Below are 20,614 nucleotides of genomic sequence, written 5' to 3'. Positions count from 1 at the left end.
AAAATGCCCTCCCATTTTTTCTCCTTCCGGTGGTTGAAGAGACCTTGAATGGCAAGTGATATGTGGCCTTCCCAAGGTCATTACATTAAAATGATGAGAGTGTGAGTGACATCAAAAGGTACGATATTAATACCTGGCGAAAATTGGCATTTTATTGAAAACCCATGGACAACCTTGTCAATACAAAAATAGGGCAAAAGCCAAAAGCAACGCCCCCATCCCCATGAGTGGTTCCTGTACAAACAAGAACAGGATTAAAATTCATCCAATGATTTGATTCTTGGATTTGGGATATAATTTTGGTGGATGGATGGTTCTCACTTCTCAGTGCTCCCAACATTAAAGATGGATTTGACTGAAATCCTCTCAACTAAAAAGGTTGATGGCTGTTATAAAAGTGTGGTTCATGATCTTTATATATGATGTTTTGTTTAGTTCCTTTTATAAAGTGGACGGATGGGATCTCTGACTTGGCAACCATCATACGTTGACTGGACGGCTACGATGGCAACTGCACATCGAACACTTGATGTTCAGAAGTCTGTGAAATGTTGTCGCAGCGTAATATGATAGGGTGGATGCGTCCTATGATTTCTCAGCTGGTTCGTTTTGGAGAGTTTTAAGACTTAAGAGGTGGGGTCAGGGGTGCAAGGGGGAGGGGGGGGGGGGGGAAGTGGGGTCCGGAAAGTGGGGGGAGGACGGGACAAGGGAGAGTGGGGGTCACGTGGGGAATGAGGGAGGGGAAGTGAAGAAAACCTGGGTGAAGTCACGTGGACCAACATGTCCTGCTAGGACACGTGCCCGCACCACATCGAGAGAAGTGACATGTGGAACCCACAACCACCAGCCGTGCGTGCCACCTTGTTCCTCCATGCCCCGACACGCATTGCTCACAATCATTGGACTCCCTTCCCCTCCTCATCATCCCCGCTCGCCTGTTCCTTCTCTCTCTCTCTCTCCCTCTCTCCCCTGGGTGTTCAAGCAACCGGTTCCCTTCTCAAAATTACATTAAAGCCACTCTCTCTCTCTCCCTCTCTCCCTGGGTGTTCAAGCAACCGGTTCCCCTTCTCAAAATTACATTAAAGCCACTCTCTCTCTCTCTCTCCAATTCAAATAGATCTCTTGATCATTCATCATTGTACTTTGTACATGATTTTCTTCTTATTTTTAAACTCCGTTATTATTATTATTTTTCTTGAAAAGCCTTTTATGTTTATGATTACGTGCTTTTTCTTTAATAATTGCAGGAGTGAAGAGACACAATTATGGGCTGGCATTTCATTTCATTTCATCCTAAACAAACTAGGGCTGCTCAAGGGTAAGTAAGCACTAAGCGGGGGCAGTTTCGTCCAAATGCATAGACAGGATAAAGATTAGAAAGATAATGTCCAAGTTGGGATGAGATTTATGATATAAATCCGGCAAGCTGTCGGCTGATGATTTAAGTGTCCCCACAGGTGCGTGCTAGCTGTCCCACGTGTTCCCCCTCCAATTATGGATCCGCTCGCTATCCGACAACTCCTATCATGGCCTCCTCCCCCACTTCCCACCCCCTATACACTCATATCCCATGTGATTGCCACGTGACCCATGGCCCCGCCGCTCCCTACCTTCAACTGCATGTTTTAACTACATTTACCTAACTGCCCCTTTTCTTCCTCTTGGCAATCATTTGTTAATGGATTTCAAATCTCCACTGCTGGCCCACCCGGGTCGCATTCTTCTTCACGGCCCACTCAATAATGACGATTCATTCAGAGGAGACATCTCCAAGGGATGGGCACCCCTTTACAACCTGGACAGATCGAGGAATGCGTCAACCATTGGATCAGAATTCCAAGAAGGTCAGTGTCTCATTTGCGTCACTGTTCCTATCCCTCTCTCCTAGGCCCCAGCCAGGACAGAGTGTCTCTGTTCAAGGGATCTAAATCAATGATCAGATCCATTTATAAACTGCTCCGAAGGGTCACATCCACAGGGCCACAGCAACTGAGGGCTCTTTTCGTAATTTCGGATCGCCCGTCCACTTGCGCTTGTATCATTTTCCAGTCATGTGGATCCTACGTGGAGTACCGGGTTAGACAATACCCACAGCGAGGCGAACGTGTGGCCTCGGTATCCGCACGTGCGCATGTAGTCAAAGTTACTTTGTTTTTTGCTGGATCTGGTCAACGGTCAGACGCACTAAACATCTAAAATCATTTGCTGCTCCTCTATAATTTTTATTTTTGGGTATTCGCTGCTTCTTCTCGCCTTCTTTTCCGGTGGAGTCGGTGAACACAATCCCACGACCCAGCATCGGCTTACGTGTCCGCACATCTGTACGACCCCCTCCTCTCCGTCCGATGGACATCCTATTGCGTTAGGACCGTCGATTACGGCATCTTCTCCCAACCTCACGTGCACATGCGGGGATACCGAGAGAAAATAGTAGTTTATTCGTGTTGGTGTCGCCTACACGTGCGGACGCAATCTACCTCCCGACCCACCTTGATTGTTTGCGAATATTCGTACGCCTGGTGGGGGGTGTGGGACCCACGCTCTGGCCCATGTGACGGGCTGAGCTGGTGATCATGTGAATCGATGCAAGAGGCATGCCTGCACGTGCGTCGTACGGAGATAGTGAAGGGGTAGTATGGTCAATTCGGGGGGGAGGAGGATAGTGGCGTAACGGGAAGGCGTTGGCAGTTTCCTGGAAGGTATGTTTGGTTAGATTAGGGGGGGAGGGGATTTAAACAGGAAATAATTGGGAATGATCATGAAATGATGGGGCTTGTCTTGATGATTCTATTAATTATTAGGTAAAGTCTAATCATTTCCTCCCAACCGAAATAATAATGTTGATTGTGGAGGAGGATTTGTTTATATAGTTTAAAAAAGAGGTAGATAAGCCCACGTTTGTTTACTACTCTGAAGTTTAGTCCAAGCGAACCTGGTCGGATGTTTGCCGTTCTCGTGGGGGCCCACATCCATAAACGGCCGGATCAAAATCATGGGCTTCTACTGCTGTGCTGCTGGGTTCTTTCACCTGTGCCCCAAATTATGGTGCCGGCTTCTTCAAGGGATGGTACAGATGTACAAAGGAAGGGTACAGTATTGTATGGATGTATATGTATTTAATGTGCTGTTGGGCCTGGATGAGTTTTCATTAACATCAACATCTGATGTCATCATCCTCATCTCCATTTATCATTGTTATGTTATGGTATGTATGGTATGGGTATATCACTATATCGTGCATGCATGATGGATAGACCACTGCAAGTAGGATGAATAGCATTCAGGAAAGGCATGACATGGACATGCATGCATGGGGATTTGAAGGGGAGGGAAAAGATGGTTCAAATTAAAGAGCATCACGTACTCTCTATCACCTTTCTTACATGAGGGGGGCATCAATGCATCATGGGGCAGAAGGTCATCAGCTCGTACGCAAGCTTCTCAGAGAGCAGCTAGCATACATACTTAGAATGAAGTCCCCACACCTTCCATTGATACATCCAGAGAGGAGCTGGGTTGGCAGGATTCTGGGAAGAAAATGACTGAACCTGGATGGATGAGCTTTATCGATTCTTAGCTCATCTGTTTTGTTTGGAAGAAAGTTCATGCCATTACATCGATAATATATACCTATTTGAGCTTTCAATCACCAATGCAAACCCCCCCAAGCCCCAACTCCTTCACACACACACTCTCTCTCTCTCTCTGTCTCTCTACTGTGAAAGAAGAAATGAAAGCTACAGATGAAAGGGATATATCTTGGTTTGATGTTTTCGAGAATTCTCCCCTCCAATATTCCCAAGCTTTTTGCAGTAGTCATCACTTCTCCAATTGAGGCGTAGACGCTAGATTGATGTTTCATATTCTACTTGGTTGTCTATTACAGTGACGTGATACAGTTGATGTTTGTATTGGCTTGCTGCTATTCTGAATGGATCCAACATAAGCAACAGTTTGTTCATGTTGAGATGTAATTATTTCTTATCAGTCAGAATGGTACAAAAAGTTGGGGTATTTCCAAACAAGAGAAAAAGGGAAAAAAGAGAAGAAAGAAGTTGTGAAGCAACAGGCTAAGGGAATATGGAACCAATGAAGCATGCTTTGAGGAACCTTGCTATTGGAATACGGAACCATGCAGCCACTGCACGTGAACAAGTTTGGGCCTTGAGGAAGAGAATGGAAAAGATAACAAGTAGAGGATGTGTGTGTGAGAGAGAGAGAGAGAGAGAGAGAACAGCTCCCAAAATTTGACCAGATTTTACCAGAGAAGATGTAGATTTGAAAAATTCAACTCTGAACTCTCAACATGAAAATAATGAATTAAATACAAAGTTAATTAAAAAACAGTACTACTCCCACCCTTAAATGCAAGGCTGTACTACCCACCCTATTCATAAGTAAAAAAGTTTGTCTCCCTCTCCCCACCATTCTCTATGCAAAATTATATGGAATATTATTGTCAAGTCCATGTATTGAACTTGGGAATATCACATCAATACTAGAAAAAATAATAAAAAAATCTATCACACACAAACCCACCATACAAATAAAAACTACTTAGGGTTTTTCTGCAATCAAGAGATTGATCTATGAGAGATCACAATCTTGGTAATCAAATCCTGTTTCATTGATTATTAACAAACAGCAATATTATAATGTAGTTCTTACATACTTTGGATGTGATTTTCACTCTCTTGAAGCTATAAACAATTCTGGTTGATGATCCATAGGGTGGGAAACATAAACTTTGGTTCAAGTGACCAATCTGGGATTCTTCCACCTAATTAACCTTCCTAGTCTAACTCAATGATTTAATTCCCCACTGTCCCACATGTCCAACTTGATCAATTATATCAAACAGAGAACTGGATGTGTTGACCAGGTCAAAATTTCAAGACTTAGTTAAAACTGGGACCATCCATAGGAATGCCTAGAACTAGAAGCTAGATGCGGTTTGGGGTTTGCAACAGTGCCTAGAGGGCTGTATCATGTATGCAGACAGCCCGGATCATCGGTCAAATGCAAGCACATGCATTGGGCTTGGGCTTAATTGTAAGCCCCCTGATGTCTAAATGATTTTGCCTTCTTCTAAGCGAACACGATTGAATTGATGATGTCTGTTGGGGGGGGGGGGGTATGGGGCGGTCCCACCTCAACTGATAATGGACAAGCTGCTAAGCTGAGTAACACCATACAAAAGGTACACTTTAAGGCTGTGTTTGGTACTTTGGTTTGACAGGAAAACAATTAAAAATAAAGACAGCAACACAAACTTGAGCTCAGCTTTCTGTTTCTCTCTTATTATTATTTTTCTTTTCTGTCAACCCAAACGAGGCACAAGGCATTTACATTGCCACATGGGCTTCCCTTCTCAAAGCTCTATGCATGGTATAAACCCATTGGCTCTTAGCTGGTCACCCATGTGACCGTTGGTTTCCATTTGTTTAAAGGTTTAATTGCACATGTAATGTGCTAGTGCTAGTGGTATTAAGCCCACATTAATGACTCCATTATTTACATAATGACAATTTTAACCTCATCCATCCCTGTTAGGATAGGGTTACTTTAGTAATTTAGATACTCTTGGTGCCTTCCTGGAAGGATGTCTGCCTTGGTTTTATTATTATTGTTGTTAATTTGAAATAGGGGAATGATGGAAGTGTTATTTAATTCTTCTAATCATAACCTGACTATATGTATAATACTAAAAAAATATGGTTGCTACAATTCCACGTTTTCTACTGGTGGTTGGTTCTTCTCAGTTTTGTGGGGGCCCAAGTGGGGAACAAAACTTGCTTGTCGGGGATGGAGCTCATGGGCTTGCTCAAATCAGAGGTAGAGTGGGGACCCACATGACAGCATGGGCGTTGCTAAGTGCTAACAGTAGAGCTGCAGAGCAGTGTTGTAATGAGTAATGAATGAGGGTCTCTCAGTCTCAGTCTCACTGCGTAAATTTTGTTGTTTATGAGCCATAGAAGTTGAAGCCTGATTTGTCGAGTTGTGGGAGAGCATGTTCACTTTGGTTTTTCTATCGTTGTGTTGTGACTTGTGAGAGATCAAATGGGGACAAAGGAGAGAGAGAGAGTAGACATGCTTCCTACGTGCAATGATGGATTTGATTTAATTTAATTTTGTAAGGCCAAATTGAATCGGGATCTGTTTTTCACAGAGCGCGCCTCACAGCGAGAATGACTATTCAGCCCACTTCAAAATTCTTAGTCCCACTGTACAGGTGGGATGAATCTCGAGTATGGATTGATGCTAAATTTATGCGCAGAATGCGGTTTATAGTGGGGAGGATTATTAACAAGGTTCAAGATATTGATACGCTGGTATGTGTATATTGGGCAAATCGATACTTCTTTTGATGGTTTATTTATTTATTTATTTTTTGTCAATCAGTTCAGGGGAGTCGGTTTAGGTCTTTGCTATACCTTGAACCGGTCAGACCACCGATACATTCATTGTAGGGGCCGTATCGGTGTGGTTCCAGAACGATATGTATCGATCGATACAGGCTGATATGTGTCGATACTTTGAACCTTGGCTACTAATAAACTATAAGGTGATATAATATTCTCAAATACAGAAAATATTCCCAATGTGCGACTAGGACATGCATCGGTGTACATAATAAATATAAGTATAGGAGATATTCCTGAGGTGAGATTAAGACATACTGTGAGAGGTCGGTGTGAGGCGCGCTAATCCAGACTCGATCAAATTAGAGATACAGGAGGCAATGAAATGATGAAAATACAAGGACACACGTGCATCACTGCACATCTGCAGGAGAAAACAACAGTTGATAATAATATCATGGCTCATGGCCTCTTGGGCCAACAATGAACAATCAATCACGTCGGGTGGGCATATATGGATTGGACTCACACGTGTGCGGTGTGCCCACTGGACTTATTTGGGCCTTCTTCTACTGACTGTCAAGTGTTAAGTGTTAACCCTCCATTTGGCTAAAGTAATTAACCCTTTTTTTTTTTTTTGTAATGCAATCAATCAGATACAGACGGTACTTCGAGAGATCAGAGAAGTGAAGAGATTCGTCTCGACAAGTCAGGCAACCCAGATGGGACAAACCATCTATCCATATCTCCATCTGTCATCAGTTTTATTCTAGGATTGTGCTGCGATCTGGGCTCCCCCATTACAGCGTGGAGTGAAGGGTGGGTGGGGGGGGGGGGGGGGGGGGCTCACAGCTAATATGGACAGCTCTCACCTATAACCTCACAAGCATCCTCCATGGCTGTATTTGGCTGGACTTCATCTAGGGCCCATTTGGTTCAGGGTTAGAATCGGAGTCAGAATCAGAATGGTTTATTCCCCCACTTGTTTGGTTGAAACTGGTATTAGAATTGGAATTAGAATTGGTTGGAATGGATTCTCATTCCCAGCCAAGAGGGAGGGAATGGTCATTCCCTCATATGGGAGAATGCCATTCCACCAAAAATGAGAATGGGATTCTCATTCTGATTCCAGACCCCTATTCCCGCAAGCCAATTGGACCCTTAATGTGTGTTTGATGTCATACTACCACACTCTACTCTGTTTCTATCCTTGAGATAGATCCATGTTGAAAGGATTCACCAAACAAATGGCTTCGCCTAATACTTCTCTGATACCAAATAGGTGGCTAGACCCAGCTTATGTTTATCGCTACAACTTGTTTATATGGAATCCTAAAATTAAAGCATTGGATTCCTACCAAATTAGAACAAGGCTGTTGAAGTAGGAAAAGGCAATATAGCGTACTGTGTGATCGGTAGACCTGTTCATGGGCCAGGCTTCAGGCTAGGCCCATGAACATTTTACACTGCTTCAGGCTTGGGCTTTGGGTCAGACCCGTTCAAATTTTGGCTAATGCTCAACCCAATCCCGGCCCATTAACAGGTCTAGACGTCTAGTGATTGGCATATACTAATATGACTAAGACCTGTACTTTGACAAAAAATGTTACTTTTGATAGAGCACAATGGCAGGGCAAGATTTGTGTATCCAACTCCAAATATGGGATTAAGGCTATGTTGAGTTGAGTAGCTAATTTAGAAGTTTAGGCATTCTTTCATAATCAATTTCAAAAGCAATAATATATAAGATCCTTAGCACAACAAAAAGAAAGAAAACAGGAGGTGAAGTAATACTGCATGCTGCTTGGCAACCCACAGATTCACATTGCTTAAGAATGAACAATATTGGACATCACATAATGAATTACAAACTTTTTCAGAGGAAAATGATTTCTTAATATATATTCCCTCCAAATTATACGAGGCTAAATTTACCAAAATGGGGTGGGGGATTGGAATTTCCTTCACTATCCCCATCACAACCATGTTTCCTCAGAAGTCCTTGCTAGCTGGTAACGTGCTTCAATTTCTCTAACAAATATATGCGCAGCATGCATGTTTACGGTGGAAAATGACAACTGAATATACAAGAGGATATAAAGAGAAAGAAACAAGGAGGTATTACAGTGGAGAAATACAATCTGAAGTGGTGACAGTTCATAACACAAACTCCACTAATTCTAAAGAAAAGGTTTTAATTATGCAAGTGGTTGTATGGAGAAGAAAAAGAATCTTCAAATTCACCAAACATGTTAGATAATAGAATTCACATTGTGTTCCCTGCACACCAACAAGTCAAGCTTACAGATTCTCTTCAATCCCACAAGCAGAAATTAGTCATTGCCACAAGAACAATTCATAGAAGACTACAGACCTGTCCAGGATTTAAATGTAATGAATGTCCTTTCTCTAGTTTATCCCCTCAATTTTGGTTCTTAACTCAGAGGATGGTCTAGGATAGTCTAGTTTCATATGGACATGCCCATTGGTTATGTATATGTATTTTCTACACCCTATTCAAATTTTAACTTTCAATTTTTTTTTTTTAAAGAAGGTGAGGTCCCTGTTCAAGTAAAGATCAACAATCTCAACATATTACCAAAGAACTTATGACTTATGAGCAGAGTCATTTGGTGTGGAGCCTTGACAGTTCTATTTGAGATTAGACAATGACTCTTCAAATGAATAAACCTCATAGACCATCACTGAGACAGTGAATGGAAAGGTGAATGTCATTGTTTAGTCGATTTCCACTCAATAATTGCAGAAAGAAGAGTATAATTTGGTATGAGGTTTTTATTAGGCAAGGCCAAATTTGTCACTGGCGATTTATCATTCTTAGCAAGCCATATCTCTATTGCTTTGCGATCATATGTGTATCCATCTGCAGCAACACAAGGGTCATCCATCACATCCTGTACAAAAAAAAAAAAAAAATCATAAACACATGTCAAACTCGACATAATGAGTTTGGACAAAGAACAATATTTATATCAAGCAGATCCTAAGATAAGCTTATCAGTAAAATCTGATTACAAGATGAGCACATTTGATTAACCAATCCCAGAATAGAAGTAAGCATAAACAGGAAGACTACTCATTCCCCTCTGATAATAATAGATTACTCTTCAACCTTTATAATGGAAGGACAGTCATAAAATATATAGAATTAATAAAAAGTGACATAAATTTGCTTATAACCCCAAAAAAGAAACTTCAATTTTTAGTATAAATTTCGTTTCTGATACCATGTTCTTGCTGTATCTGGTTAATATGGATCTAACCATTTAATAAGTTTTTCACAATTCCAGGTGCATTTTCCAGAAGAATTTTCTTTCTTTTTCCACCGTTTCTTTTTTTCTTTTTTTTGTCCTTATGAGAAGCAATGTTGACAACAAAAATTTTTAGAGTCTGTGAAGCCACTTTATATGAATGTTAGAAATACCATTGGGAGGTTGCAAGAGACTTACTTCAAGTATTGGGCAGATGAAGTGATTTGGAGGAGATGGTTGAACACCAGGTCTCAAATCTCTTGCCCTATCAGCAGTTCTTTTCAAGGTCTCCAGAACTGGAAGAACTTGAGTCTTCAAATCAGGTCTATCACTACGCCTTAGTTCTGTGCAGCTTAGTCCCAAAATAGCTAATTGTTGTGTCTCTTCAATTGGCCACTTTCCAGCCCCAGGATCCAAAATATCAATCAAGTGACCATTGCCTAATGCTGTTTCCACTATGTGAGTGAGAGCTATAGGAGGTTTTGCTGTCAGCAACTGCAGGATCACCATTCCAAATGCATAAACATCAGATTTAGGTGAGACCAACCCTGTTCTTTGATACTCAGGATCAATGTAGCAAAGTGTCCCAACAGGACCTGTGCTCTTGCATATGGTAGATATTGAAGAGTTGGCTGAAGGAATCAATGTACAAAGTCCTACATCACCAATCTTGCTCACATAATTATTGTCTAGCAAGATGTTTGCAGGTTTCAGATCACGATGGACAATTGGTTTTGGTTTTGAACTATGTAGGAAAGCCAGGGCTGATGCTACTTCCCATGCTATCCGGTACCGCCCAAACCATGGGATCGGTGGTGTATTATCTTTACAAAACAGCCTCTCCTCCAGACTACCATTCTCCATGTACTCATAAACTAGGCAACCATGATTAGGACAGGCACCAAGAAGCAGCAGCAAGTGTGGATGATGGATTGTGCTCAAGATTTCAAGCTGAAACCCAATAAAGGAATATCAGTGAATCATTAAGGTTAATCTCTAAGATTCTATTGTTGAATTTGGAAGATAGTAAACCATTCAACTTGGGCATAAATAAAAAGAGTATGATCATGAGAAATAGAGACATTATAAAATATACAAGGCATAAGTAGTGTTCTTACAATAAGTACTGATCTTTGTACCCAGTAAGCTACATATGGAATATAGTAGAAGAATTATCCTTCTGTGGATCATAGTTTTCAAGGTGCCAAGGCGAGGCTAGGTGACTGGGGGGCGCCTTGTCGCCTAGTCACCTAGGCAGTGGATTTTTTTATGTTAAAACATAGATCCTAGGGTAGTTCCCTAGGTACCATAGCCATATTTCTTTAATAATTAATCATGATTTTCATAAGAAAAGTATAAATTTCATATTAAAATATAGAAAATCAACATATTCATAAGAATAAAAGGAAGAAGGAAAATAAAATTCAAAATATATAGGGGCTGAACCCTTATTTTTGTTATAGGAAAAGAAGAAAATAAAAAGTATTGGTAATAGTAGTAGTAGTAGAAGGAGAAGAAGAAGAAGATTGGATAAACACACAAAATGATTATTTTAGTTTAATATGGAAGAGGAAAATGTGCTGATTAGATAAAATTTTAAGTTCTTCCTTATTGTTTCAGGTTTTCAAGTCTTTGAGGGTTCAATACAGCATTTAGCAATGTTTGTGTTGATTAAACCCTAATAAATAAGAAAATAATAAAAATAAATTAGTATATAAACACACAAAATGATTATTTTAGTTTAATAACGTCTATTTTATAATTATAATCTCAAAAAAGAACGAATAAAAGAGTATTTTATAGTAGGAAGAAGAAAACTGCTTGGCGATTAGGCAAGGCGAGCCTCAAAGGGTGCCTTGTCGCCTAGGCGGGACTATGCTGTGAATAAAAAGTTTTAGAGAAAATGAAGAAGAGGTTTGTAATATAAACCGGCATGTCTGATTCTAATGTGATTTTATTTCAATTTAAAAGCTTATAACAATATTCAGTGTAAGAGAAATAATCTTCGATGTTTAATAGAGAAGATTTTTTCCACCTTGACATAAGAAAATATTAGAGTGCTTAAAACATATTAATATGTGAACACCATAGAGACAGCAGGTGCCCTTACATTGTTAGGAGGAAAAGCAGAACACTGTAACAAGCTAGGTGTATTGAAACTTGACAGACATAGTCACCAGAAATATTTGAAATACTATTCTTTACAAATCAGTTAGAGGAAAGAAAAGAAAAAGAAATTTCATACTCCTTTTAAAGAGCAGAATTATATACTTATGTCTGGCGAAAAGGGAAGGGATTCAGGTTTTCATTTTCCAGCCCCAAAAAACATACCTCCCGTTGGAATTGTTTGGTCCTGTGATTCTCTTTAGAATGCAGGACTTTTACTGCTGCTGTCGTGTGATGCAAATTACACTTATAAACAGTCCCATATGCTCCCATTCCAATCTTAAGATTCTCAGAAAATGATGAGGTAGCTGACAAGATGTCCTCCCATGTGAACTTCTTGTATTGCTCATCAGGACCCACAAGTACCTTCTGAAGATTTTGTTTCTCTCTGGCTTCATGATTGGCTTTAGCCTCCAGTTCTTTTCTTTGTAAAGATTCTCTTTCAGCACATTCTCTTAAGAATTCAGTTTGCTTCTTTGCAGCTTCATGTTTCTCCTTCTCTTGTTTTGCTAATTCCATAGCTTCTTCCTCCTTTGAAGTCACCTCCTTGAGCTTATTTGCTTCCTCCATCCGTCGGTTACTTAGAGCTTTTAACTGATAAAAATAAAGAACATCACTGTATTTATTTGTGTGAACAAAGAAAAGCAGTTAAAAGGTCATTAATCAGATCACAACAGTGCAATGGTGTATCTCTGCGGATATGACACATATAATAGGTTGCCCATCATTTAAACGATCAGAACAACATCGTGAGTATCAATTGAGCTGATGGGTACATACATAGCCATCAATAAATGGTATAGGTTCTCGGCTGATTCTAGCTCTTTCTCTATAGAAATTATAATGTATTGAAAATTTTCTTTGTCGTTAAACTTACTTTCTGGAAGGCATCTATAGTCTCATTTTGAGCCATTGCATACATTCCTCGTGCATGTCTAAGTTCAATTCTCATCCTTTCTAGCTCAAAATTAATATCAACCTGCAAGTGTATGACTAAACATGATTACATAGAACAAAATATTGAACAACAATATGCATAAGAGAAATTAAGGTGGCATTTCAGCAGATGATGAAGACCATCTACCAGTAGATGTATGGTTTTGTAACTGACCATTTGACGGGTTAAATTTACAAGGCTTCTCATATGGATCTTCAGTAGCTAAAATCATTAACTTATTTAGACTCCTCGCCATATTTCTGACCTTTCAAATGAATGCAGTAAGTCATATGTCCTATAATCATTTAATGAATCAAATATTTTATGGAAGTTATCCAAGATGAAATCTACAAGTGGTTCCCATGTTCTTTCATGCATACCAAGTGTAGGCCACAAATAGATAGACAAGCTGAAGTCACCTTTGGTTCTGTCTATGCATTAATATATTTTTTTCAAAAACTATACCTCCTATTTCTATTTGTCTCTTTTGGTTATTTTCAACAATGAATGTCATGCTGTATTGTGCCAAAGTCATCAGAGATGTGCTGTATTAGACATAACATGTTTTGGTGATGCATATTTTTGTACACACGCCCTAGGAACATCTAACAAAATGGGGAAAAAAGGTTACCTGGCTCTGTGGTAGAGAATAATCTGTTTGGACATCTGAGGTAGATGCTCCATCAGAATTCCATGACTGGAGATCTGTCCCGGAACTCCTGCTTCTGCCATGCTGAATATCTGTATTTCTGGAGTAGGAACTAAGAGCATGCTCCCTATCTTTGATATCAATAGATGTACCTCTAGAATGGATGCTGTCAGTTGGATCTGGTTTTGCATCAATGAAGGTCTGGTTTATGGTTGAAAGAACTTGAAACCTCTGAACGCACAGAGAAGGAGAATTGAAATTTGAGTATGAAGCAGCTGAGCCAGTTTCTGTCCATACAAAAGAATATAAGAGCATATAATTGTAAGTAGTACACAATTATCTTAATTGCAATTACTTTCATACTCTGAATTTCTAACATTCAGCTTTCTTTCGTTACTGATTACCCTCAATTAAGTTCATTGTCTTCACCACTCTCATTGGATTACAACATGGTATTGGTGCTAAGGAATGTCAGTCACTGCTTGATGGGTCCACCCATCCATTTCAAACATATTATAATCAATTCCTATTTACCATAATCTTGGACATTAAAATTTCTCCCTAAAGGAACTAACAAAACACAATATTGAATAAAAAAAATTGTCACAACCCCGTTTTTTCCAATAAGTTATTTATATTTTAATCATTGAAGTTCCATATATGCCTCTTCATGTGGCATTTTTTTTGAGAATGGATGACTATAGACATCAACCCTAATGCATAAAAGGGTCAGATCTGAGATCAGTTCTATTCCAGATCCAGACAAATGTTTAACAGGTTTGGACCATCACAAAGGATCCATATTTTAAAATGGACTCAATCCTTATGGGACAATCATATATGACCAAAATTTGGCTGGATCAGCCTCATGCCAAATACCAAATTTCCTATTTTGCCTGAACCTGGATTTGGCTGGATCTGCTCTAGGTCCAACTAATTTCATGCCCTAATTAATCCACATCTGTTTTGAACTTTTCCAATTTTCAACAGTGGAAAAGTTAAATAATGGAAAATTGGCAGCAAGAAGATAGTAATATAAATGAGGTCAATAAATGAGAAGGAAGTTTTCGTTTTTGTAATAAACACATCATTTATTACAAGCTGGGGCATGTGTTTGTTTAGTCATATCTTTTTCTTTAGATGGTGCTGCATCCCTTCCCCAGAATGTCCTTTTTACTCTTACTAATAAATCAATAAGAGTCTTTCTAGACTCCAATCCCATTCAGATTTTTGGCCAAATAAAAATAAAATAAAACAGACACATAAAAATTTATGTTATAAATATTGTTTAACAAAGCCATCAGTTTTTCAAGAGGTAGCTCAAACATTTACTGGAAGTGATAAATACTAATACCTGATTTAAAGTTGGAAGCATAACTTGAGCAACTATATGTGGAACTACTTGTCTCACTACTTTCAGGTTTCATGCTCACATTTGTCTCTGATGTCGATGGGCGCACAGATGAAAACTTCCCTTTTGAAACAACATAGACTGTACAAAAGCTTGGAGTGCATTCTGAGATTCTTGTTGATAAAATATGGGCCTTAGACTTCCTATAAATATATTAATTATTAACATGTACATTGAGGAAAATGAAGAAACTGATACAAGATGTAATAAATGAATAAAAGTATAGAGACATTGAGAAATTCTGTGACATTCAAAACAATATCTATCTATCTATACACACACACAATTGGGAGAATCAAGGTGAAAAAAATGTAGAAAAAAAAAAGAGAAAATAAAGAAAGGTCTAAGAGAATCACAAGTACCAAGTCATGCAGTGTTTAAAGCTAGGGGTGGATTTGAGCCGAGCTGAATATCTCGGCTCACCAGTAAACTATGAGGTTTGAGCTCGAATTCGGAACGAGTTAAAAGGTTAAAGAGCCAAAGGTTATGCTGATATCCAGTCCACCTCTCCCAAGACCCCAGATAGCCAGGATCAACATTGGGTATTAGCCTTTAATTGGTGACTAATGGTGAATAATTTTTAGTGAGTTACATATGATAATTTCTCCATTAGGTAGTTCATTATAAAAAAAAAATAATGGTTGTTGAGACCATGTCACCTATTAAAAGGATTGGAGGCTATTAACTTTTAAATGCTCTTGATTCAATTCTTTAACCATGTGTTACGACCCTCCTGTAGTGTCATGGATATATCAAAAAAGTTAAAAAATTGGGGTTACTTCTGGAACAAATTATTAGTTTCTGACAGTGAAAGGTAAGGTTTATGTAGGATATTTGGCTCTTGATAGAGAAAAAACTGGCAGGATAGGGTTCATGTAGCTTACCCTAGATAGTTGTGATAAAGGCTGAGTTGAATTTAATTTGAGTTGAGGCTCAAATTTGTGATGAAAATTACAGCCTTCTTTGGGACTTTTTGGCTATATGATATATTACTCAAAGTACTCTCTGATATTGAGTGGTTCTCATATTATATTGCTTATACCTATGGTTGTGGTGCTCACTGCCCTTTGTCCCTTGACTTCTGGTTATTGTTGTTTGCACCAAACTTTAGATATTAGGCCTGTTTCCCGAAAGTTTTTAACCCTCCTAAAACCCTCTAGAAGTAACTAGGTTGCTTATCACTTCCCAACTGCACCATGAATCATGGTCAAGCCACAGGAAATCTGAGTCATTGTTTCCTAAAAGCACAAGATATTATTGGCAAGAGGAAACTTTCAAGAGTATCTCATAGATTCTTCTGCAATAAATTCAATAACTCAGACTCAACAGACCTTCACATTAAAGACTTAACAAACAAGCAAAGCAAAGGAAAAAGTGAAAATAGTATTTCTCCCTTTGATGTGGCCATATATCCAATTTTTATATGGTAAGGAACTAAGCATGATTGCATAAATTATGTCAACTTTCTAGACATCTTATTGTGAAGTTTCTCAAACATGATAAAATTTTCTTAATCTATTAATTCATCCATCAGGTGAACCACAGGTATTTTTGCTTGATCTGGGCTTTTTGATCTTTCAGAACAGATGAATCTGGATTATATTCTGTGTAGGCATTGCTGACTAATGTGGCTAATATATAGAATCTAAATGCACGTAGATGGTCTGATATTATTTATTTGTTTTCTAATTTGCAGATTAATTGATCTTGTTCAAGATAGACAACTGAAAGCCAGAGCCAAACTACTAACCAAAAGCAACTATGCTATTACCTTGTAAACATGCCATGGGATGAAGCTCCTATAACAAGCTTCTTTATTGTGAGGTTAGCAACTTCTCCTGATATTGCCTTTGCTACATCATCCGCTTCAACCATCACAATATCTACTTGCACCTGCATGCAGAACCAAATTGATTATTCCCGTATTTCTGAATATTCTTTTAGAACAGCCTATAAAGGACCAAGAGATTTTGACCTTTCTCTGAGAACACATTTTCTTGAATGGAAGAAGCATGTTATTTGCATTCCACTCCACTTCCTTCCTATATGCAGTAGCTACGTCATCTCGCACTTGTGAGATAGGAATGGAATTCCCCACTAGACAACAATCCCAAGCATCAAGCAGAAAGTGTTCAGTCAAACTTAATAACGAACTTATTTGCAAAGGAAAAGGATAATTTTGATGTCTATGACTCCAAATTGTCACCTAACATGACCATTAGAGAAATTATGCTCCTTGAGCGCAAAATATGCATATTATTAATAATTTAAAAGTTAGGCCATGTTTAGATTAGGGTGAATTTGGTTTTGATGGCAGAATTAGAAATCTAAGTTCCATGAATCTCCTAATTCCACTATTTGGGTTTATTTTCAGCATTCAGGAATCTACTAAAACCAATACTAGTGCTGATAAAGTCTTAAATCAGTATTAGCAGATTTGAAATGACTGGGGGTAATCACACCCAATTTCCTAGAGGAAATGTTGAGAATGAGATATGAGGAAACTACATTAACAAGATGGTAGGGCACATACAAGTTCTACATATCCGGTAAGTGAAGATACTATGTCCCCATTGAATTCACAGCCCTAGGGATTACAAACAAGATGACATTAACTCCTTCACATGAATTGGAGCCATACCCCCAAAATGATAATGACAACAATAATAGCAATCATCATTGTCACTTCCAATAAGAAGTGTAACTCATTCCTGTATTTTAACAAGCCAAGGAGAGTTCTGAGAAAAAAACATATAAACTATGCCTTTTAGGTAACACTACATATCTATTACCAACAATAAGAAAAGTAATTCTTGTATTGCAACGAATTAAGGAGAACTCTGAGAAGGAAGATATGGACTGTCATTGGGAAACATTGTATATCTATGAAGAAGAAACCATGATAGTACCAAAAAATCACATTGATAAAACAAATGCAGGCCATCAATCACTGTCATTTCTTGATATTTCTCTTATGAGTTTATGGTAATGTGTAGGGATTTCTTAGGCACCTTGCCATGTTACTCCAACTTTGAGTATGTATAATCACAGAACTGATATTGTATAATGAGTTTCAGCCCATTGGAAACTAGTCTTAGATATTACACAATGAAATTATCCTCAGGCAAAATTTAGTTTGTCTTTTGACAACTTAAAACAGAAACAAATTGCTTTTGCTAATTGAAGACAGGGGAAGAGAGTATTGCAGGTATATTTAGACCATAGCACTTTAATAGCCAACTTGCCTTCACCAACTAATTGAACATGTGCTTAGACCTCATACTGCTCATCTTCCCAACAATTATGTTCTTTTCTGGAGACTTATTATGAAAGTAATTACTTACTTGGTGTAGGCACTTTAGTAATCACAGAACGGACATGCAACAACTTGAATAATGTTGCCCCCTCAGAAATGAACTTATCCAATGCCCATCTAAGCACCAATCTGCTTTTTTTACTTCCACTAACAGCCACAGCAACGGTTAAAGATGAAGGAGGCGGCAATGCAAGTTGTTCCTCTGTTTCCAGAATCTCCATTTCTCCACTGCTTGACAGTCTCATTAGTCAACGAACTCAAATGATACTCAAACTTAATTAAACAAATAAGGCTTTTTTTTTTCTCTTCTTCATATACAGACCATTAGAACAAAATGCAGAAACCGTTGAGAATATACAAAATCAAGCAAATAGATTGGGGGAGGGGGGAGGGGGGAGGGGGGAATAATAAAAAGCAGCATCAAAACTATTAAAATCAATTGTCAAGTGGTTTTCTAAAATGAGGCCCAGAAGGAATACTCAATCAAAACCCTCCAAGAGAAATATAAACCATAACATAACTCCAAGCCCAACCAAACCAAACAAACAACAAGAAATTCATAAGGAATTAGGGAGCAACCTTATACGTTACAAAAGAAAACCCATAGCCAAAACATAATAACATCAAAAGGAAAAAATAATGAATAAAGATAAAACTGTAGAGAGAGAGAGAGAGAGAGAGAGAGAGAGAGAGAGAGAGAGAGAGAGAGAGAGAGAGAGAGAGGTTGCTATGAAGCTCGAAAAACATAAAAACCCGGAAAGGAAAACAAACTGTGCGAAGTTGCTATGAAGCTCGAAAAACACGAAAGGGATGCAAAACTATTACATTCTTACAGCTTCCACGAAAAAGAAACGTCGAAAAGGACCAAAACAATAACGAACTGAAAACAAACAGAAACCGAAGAAGGATCAGCTCAAGAAAAGAGGAACCAGAAAGAAGAGAAGTCATACCTACTACATAGAAGTTCTCTCAAAGGTCAAGGCCACCCAACGAAGAACACCCACGAACACCTCTTCGGAGTGGGAGGCAAACTAACAATCACACAGACACTCAAAAAAATCCCGTTTCTCTCGAATTCAGCAGGAATAGTGAAACGACGAAACGCGAAGACCCCAAACACGAAGAAAATTGTACGACGACGACATTTCCAAATGTGAAAATTACTACAACCCAGCAAGTATATCGTTTTCATTTTCGATTTAATTGCTGTGAAGGACCCGTTTCTTGTGTTTGTTGGGTCTCGCTATGGTACGAAATCATTATTAATTATTATTATTTTTTTATAACATTTCTTTATTTTTGTTCAAACACAGAGTTGCTAATCATTCTTTACGTGTATAGAGTTCTTGCCGTTCAACTATGATAAAAGGGCACTGGATGATGGGTTAAATTAAAATGTCCATTTGTTTTTCAATTTTTACAGCAGGAAGGAAACAAAAAATTTGTCCTCTTCATTTTCAATCCAGTAAAAGCGCATCAACCAGAAAACTCACCCAGGTGAAATTCTCAATAATCTCAAACGAACGTACTCGAGAATTGAGATCAACTGCCGACTTGTTGAATACCTGAATTATAACGGCCGTCATTATATGCGGTGCAAATTCCCAACTGCCGACTTGTTGAATACCTGAATTTGGTTGGTGGCAGCAATTTTTTTCATCAGAACTGTATTAGATTGTCTCAACTTCTACCGTTCTACATTCTACCAGACCCATGAGCAGAATCCAGAGAGAGAGAGAGAGAGTATAAAAGTCGTCTGCATGGATAGCAGAAATGACAACTTGAGACGACTTTTCCAATTTCGAATCTTAATAGCTCTGGTCAGAGGCTCCTGTTAATTTTGGTCGACAGGTCGACGAGCATGTTTATCCATCCGAGATCTCTGACCCGGTCGTCTGTTGACTAATCCAAGCCCATTCTGAAAAGGTCTGGGCCCCAAAAACTGTGAAAATGGGCCGCAATGAGCCTGACTACCTTATGCGGAAGAGTCAAGGGTGTTATGTAAAGGTGTAAATCGGGCCGTGTGCCGCAGGCGGTCCAACACGACGGTCTGCGGGCCGTGTTGGATTTGGGATTTTAGATCCACGGGCCAATACAGTACGGCACGGATCAGCCTCAGCCCGGTCTAACATGGCCCACAACATGGCACATATATATTATTTATATATATTTATATTATATTATATAAATTATAATTATATAATAATATATAGTATAAAATATATTAATAAAATAAATATATTTTTAATTTTATCGTACTAATTTATTTAACTATTATATATATAAGTAATTTTATACACAAAATTCATATAAAATTAAAATTTTAAGTTTTTTATCAATTTTTTTTAAATAAATAGCTTTGGCCCGGTGCATGACCCGACTTGGCCCAAGGCTCGGCCCACAGGCCAGCCCGGCCCGTGACATGGCATGGGCTCACACGGGCCAGGGCCCTGGGTCATACTGGGCCGACCTCCAAATTTTTCATCGGAGAGGGCGACATG

At 38.8% G+C, this 20,614-nt stretch overlaps 1 protein-coding gene across 3 annotated transcripts; it reads right to left on the bottom strand.

Moving 5' to 3' along the window:
• Window positions 1-8,578: 8,578 nt before the first annotated feature.
• LOC148880495 (U-box domain-containing protein 35-like) lies at window positions 8,579-19,915 on the bottom strand. 3 transcript variants are annotated; one of them, XM_088962407.1, is made up of 10 exons: window positions 19,607-19,915; window positions 18,142-18,341; window positions 16,773-16,894; window positions 16,569-16,690; window positions 14,741-14,940; window positions 13,369-13,673; window positions 12,678-12,779; window positions 11,966-12,394; window positions 9,833-10,585; window positions 8,579-9,277 (listed from the first exon to the last, which is right to left on the bottom strand). In XM_088962407.1, exons 2-10 carry the CDS (start codon window positions 18,332-18,334, stop codon window positions 9,095-9,097), a joined length of 2,409 nt encoding a protein of 802 aa, XP_088818533.1. In that variant the 5' UTR covers window positions 18,335-18,341; window positions 19,607-19,915; the 3' UTR covers window positions 8,579-9,094. The 3 variants fall into 3 exon arrangements, with proteins under 3 accessions (XP_088818533.1, XP_088818534.1, XP_088818532.1); XM_088962408.1 differs by having other exon boundaries at window positions 19,679-19,832; XM_088962406.1 differs by lacking the exon at window positions 19,607-19,915 and adding an exon at window positions 19,064-19,474.
• Between the last annotated feature and the right edge of the window lie 699 nt (window positions 19,916-20,614).

This window comes from Nelumbo lutea, chromosome 1 (genome assembly GCF_056320005.1).
Source record: "Nelumbo lutea isolate HS-2025 chromosome 1, American lotus-T2T, whole genome shotgun sequence".
Classification (NCBI taxonomy): Eukaryota; Viridiplantae; Streptophyta; class Magnoliopsida; order Proteales; family Nelumbonaceae; genus Nelumbo; species Nelumbo lutea.
The sequence above is the reverse complement of the archived record's forward strand: the minus strand, read 5'-3'. Positions and strand labels throughout refer to the sequence as shown.

Coding starts and splice junctions, on each gene's coding strand:
- LOC148880495 (XM_088962407.1), bottom strand. CDS start 18,334: ATGGAGATTCTGGAAACAGAGGAACAACTTGCATTGCCGCCTCCTTCA. Junction 16,691..16,772: donor AAATGTGTTCTCAGAGAAAG/GTCAAAATCTCT, acceptor TTCTGCATGCAG/GTGCAAGTAGATATTGTGAT. Junction 9,278..9,832: donor TCATCTGCCCAATACTTGAA/GTAAGTCTCTTG, acceptor TTTTTTGTACAG/GATGTGATGGATGACCCTTG.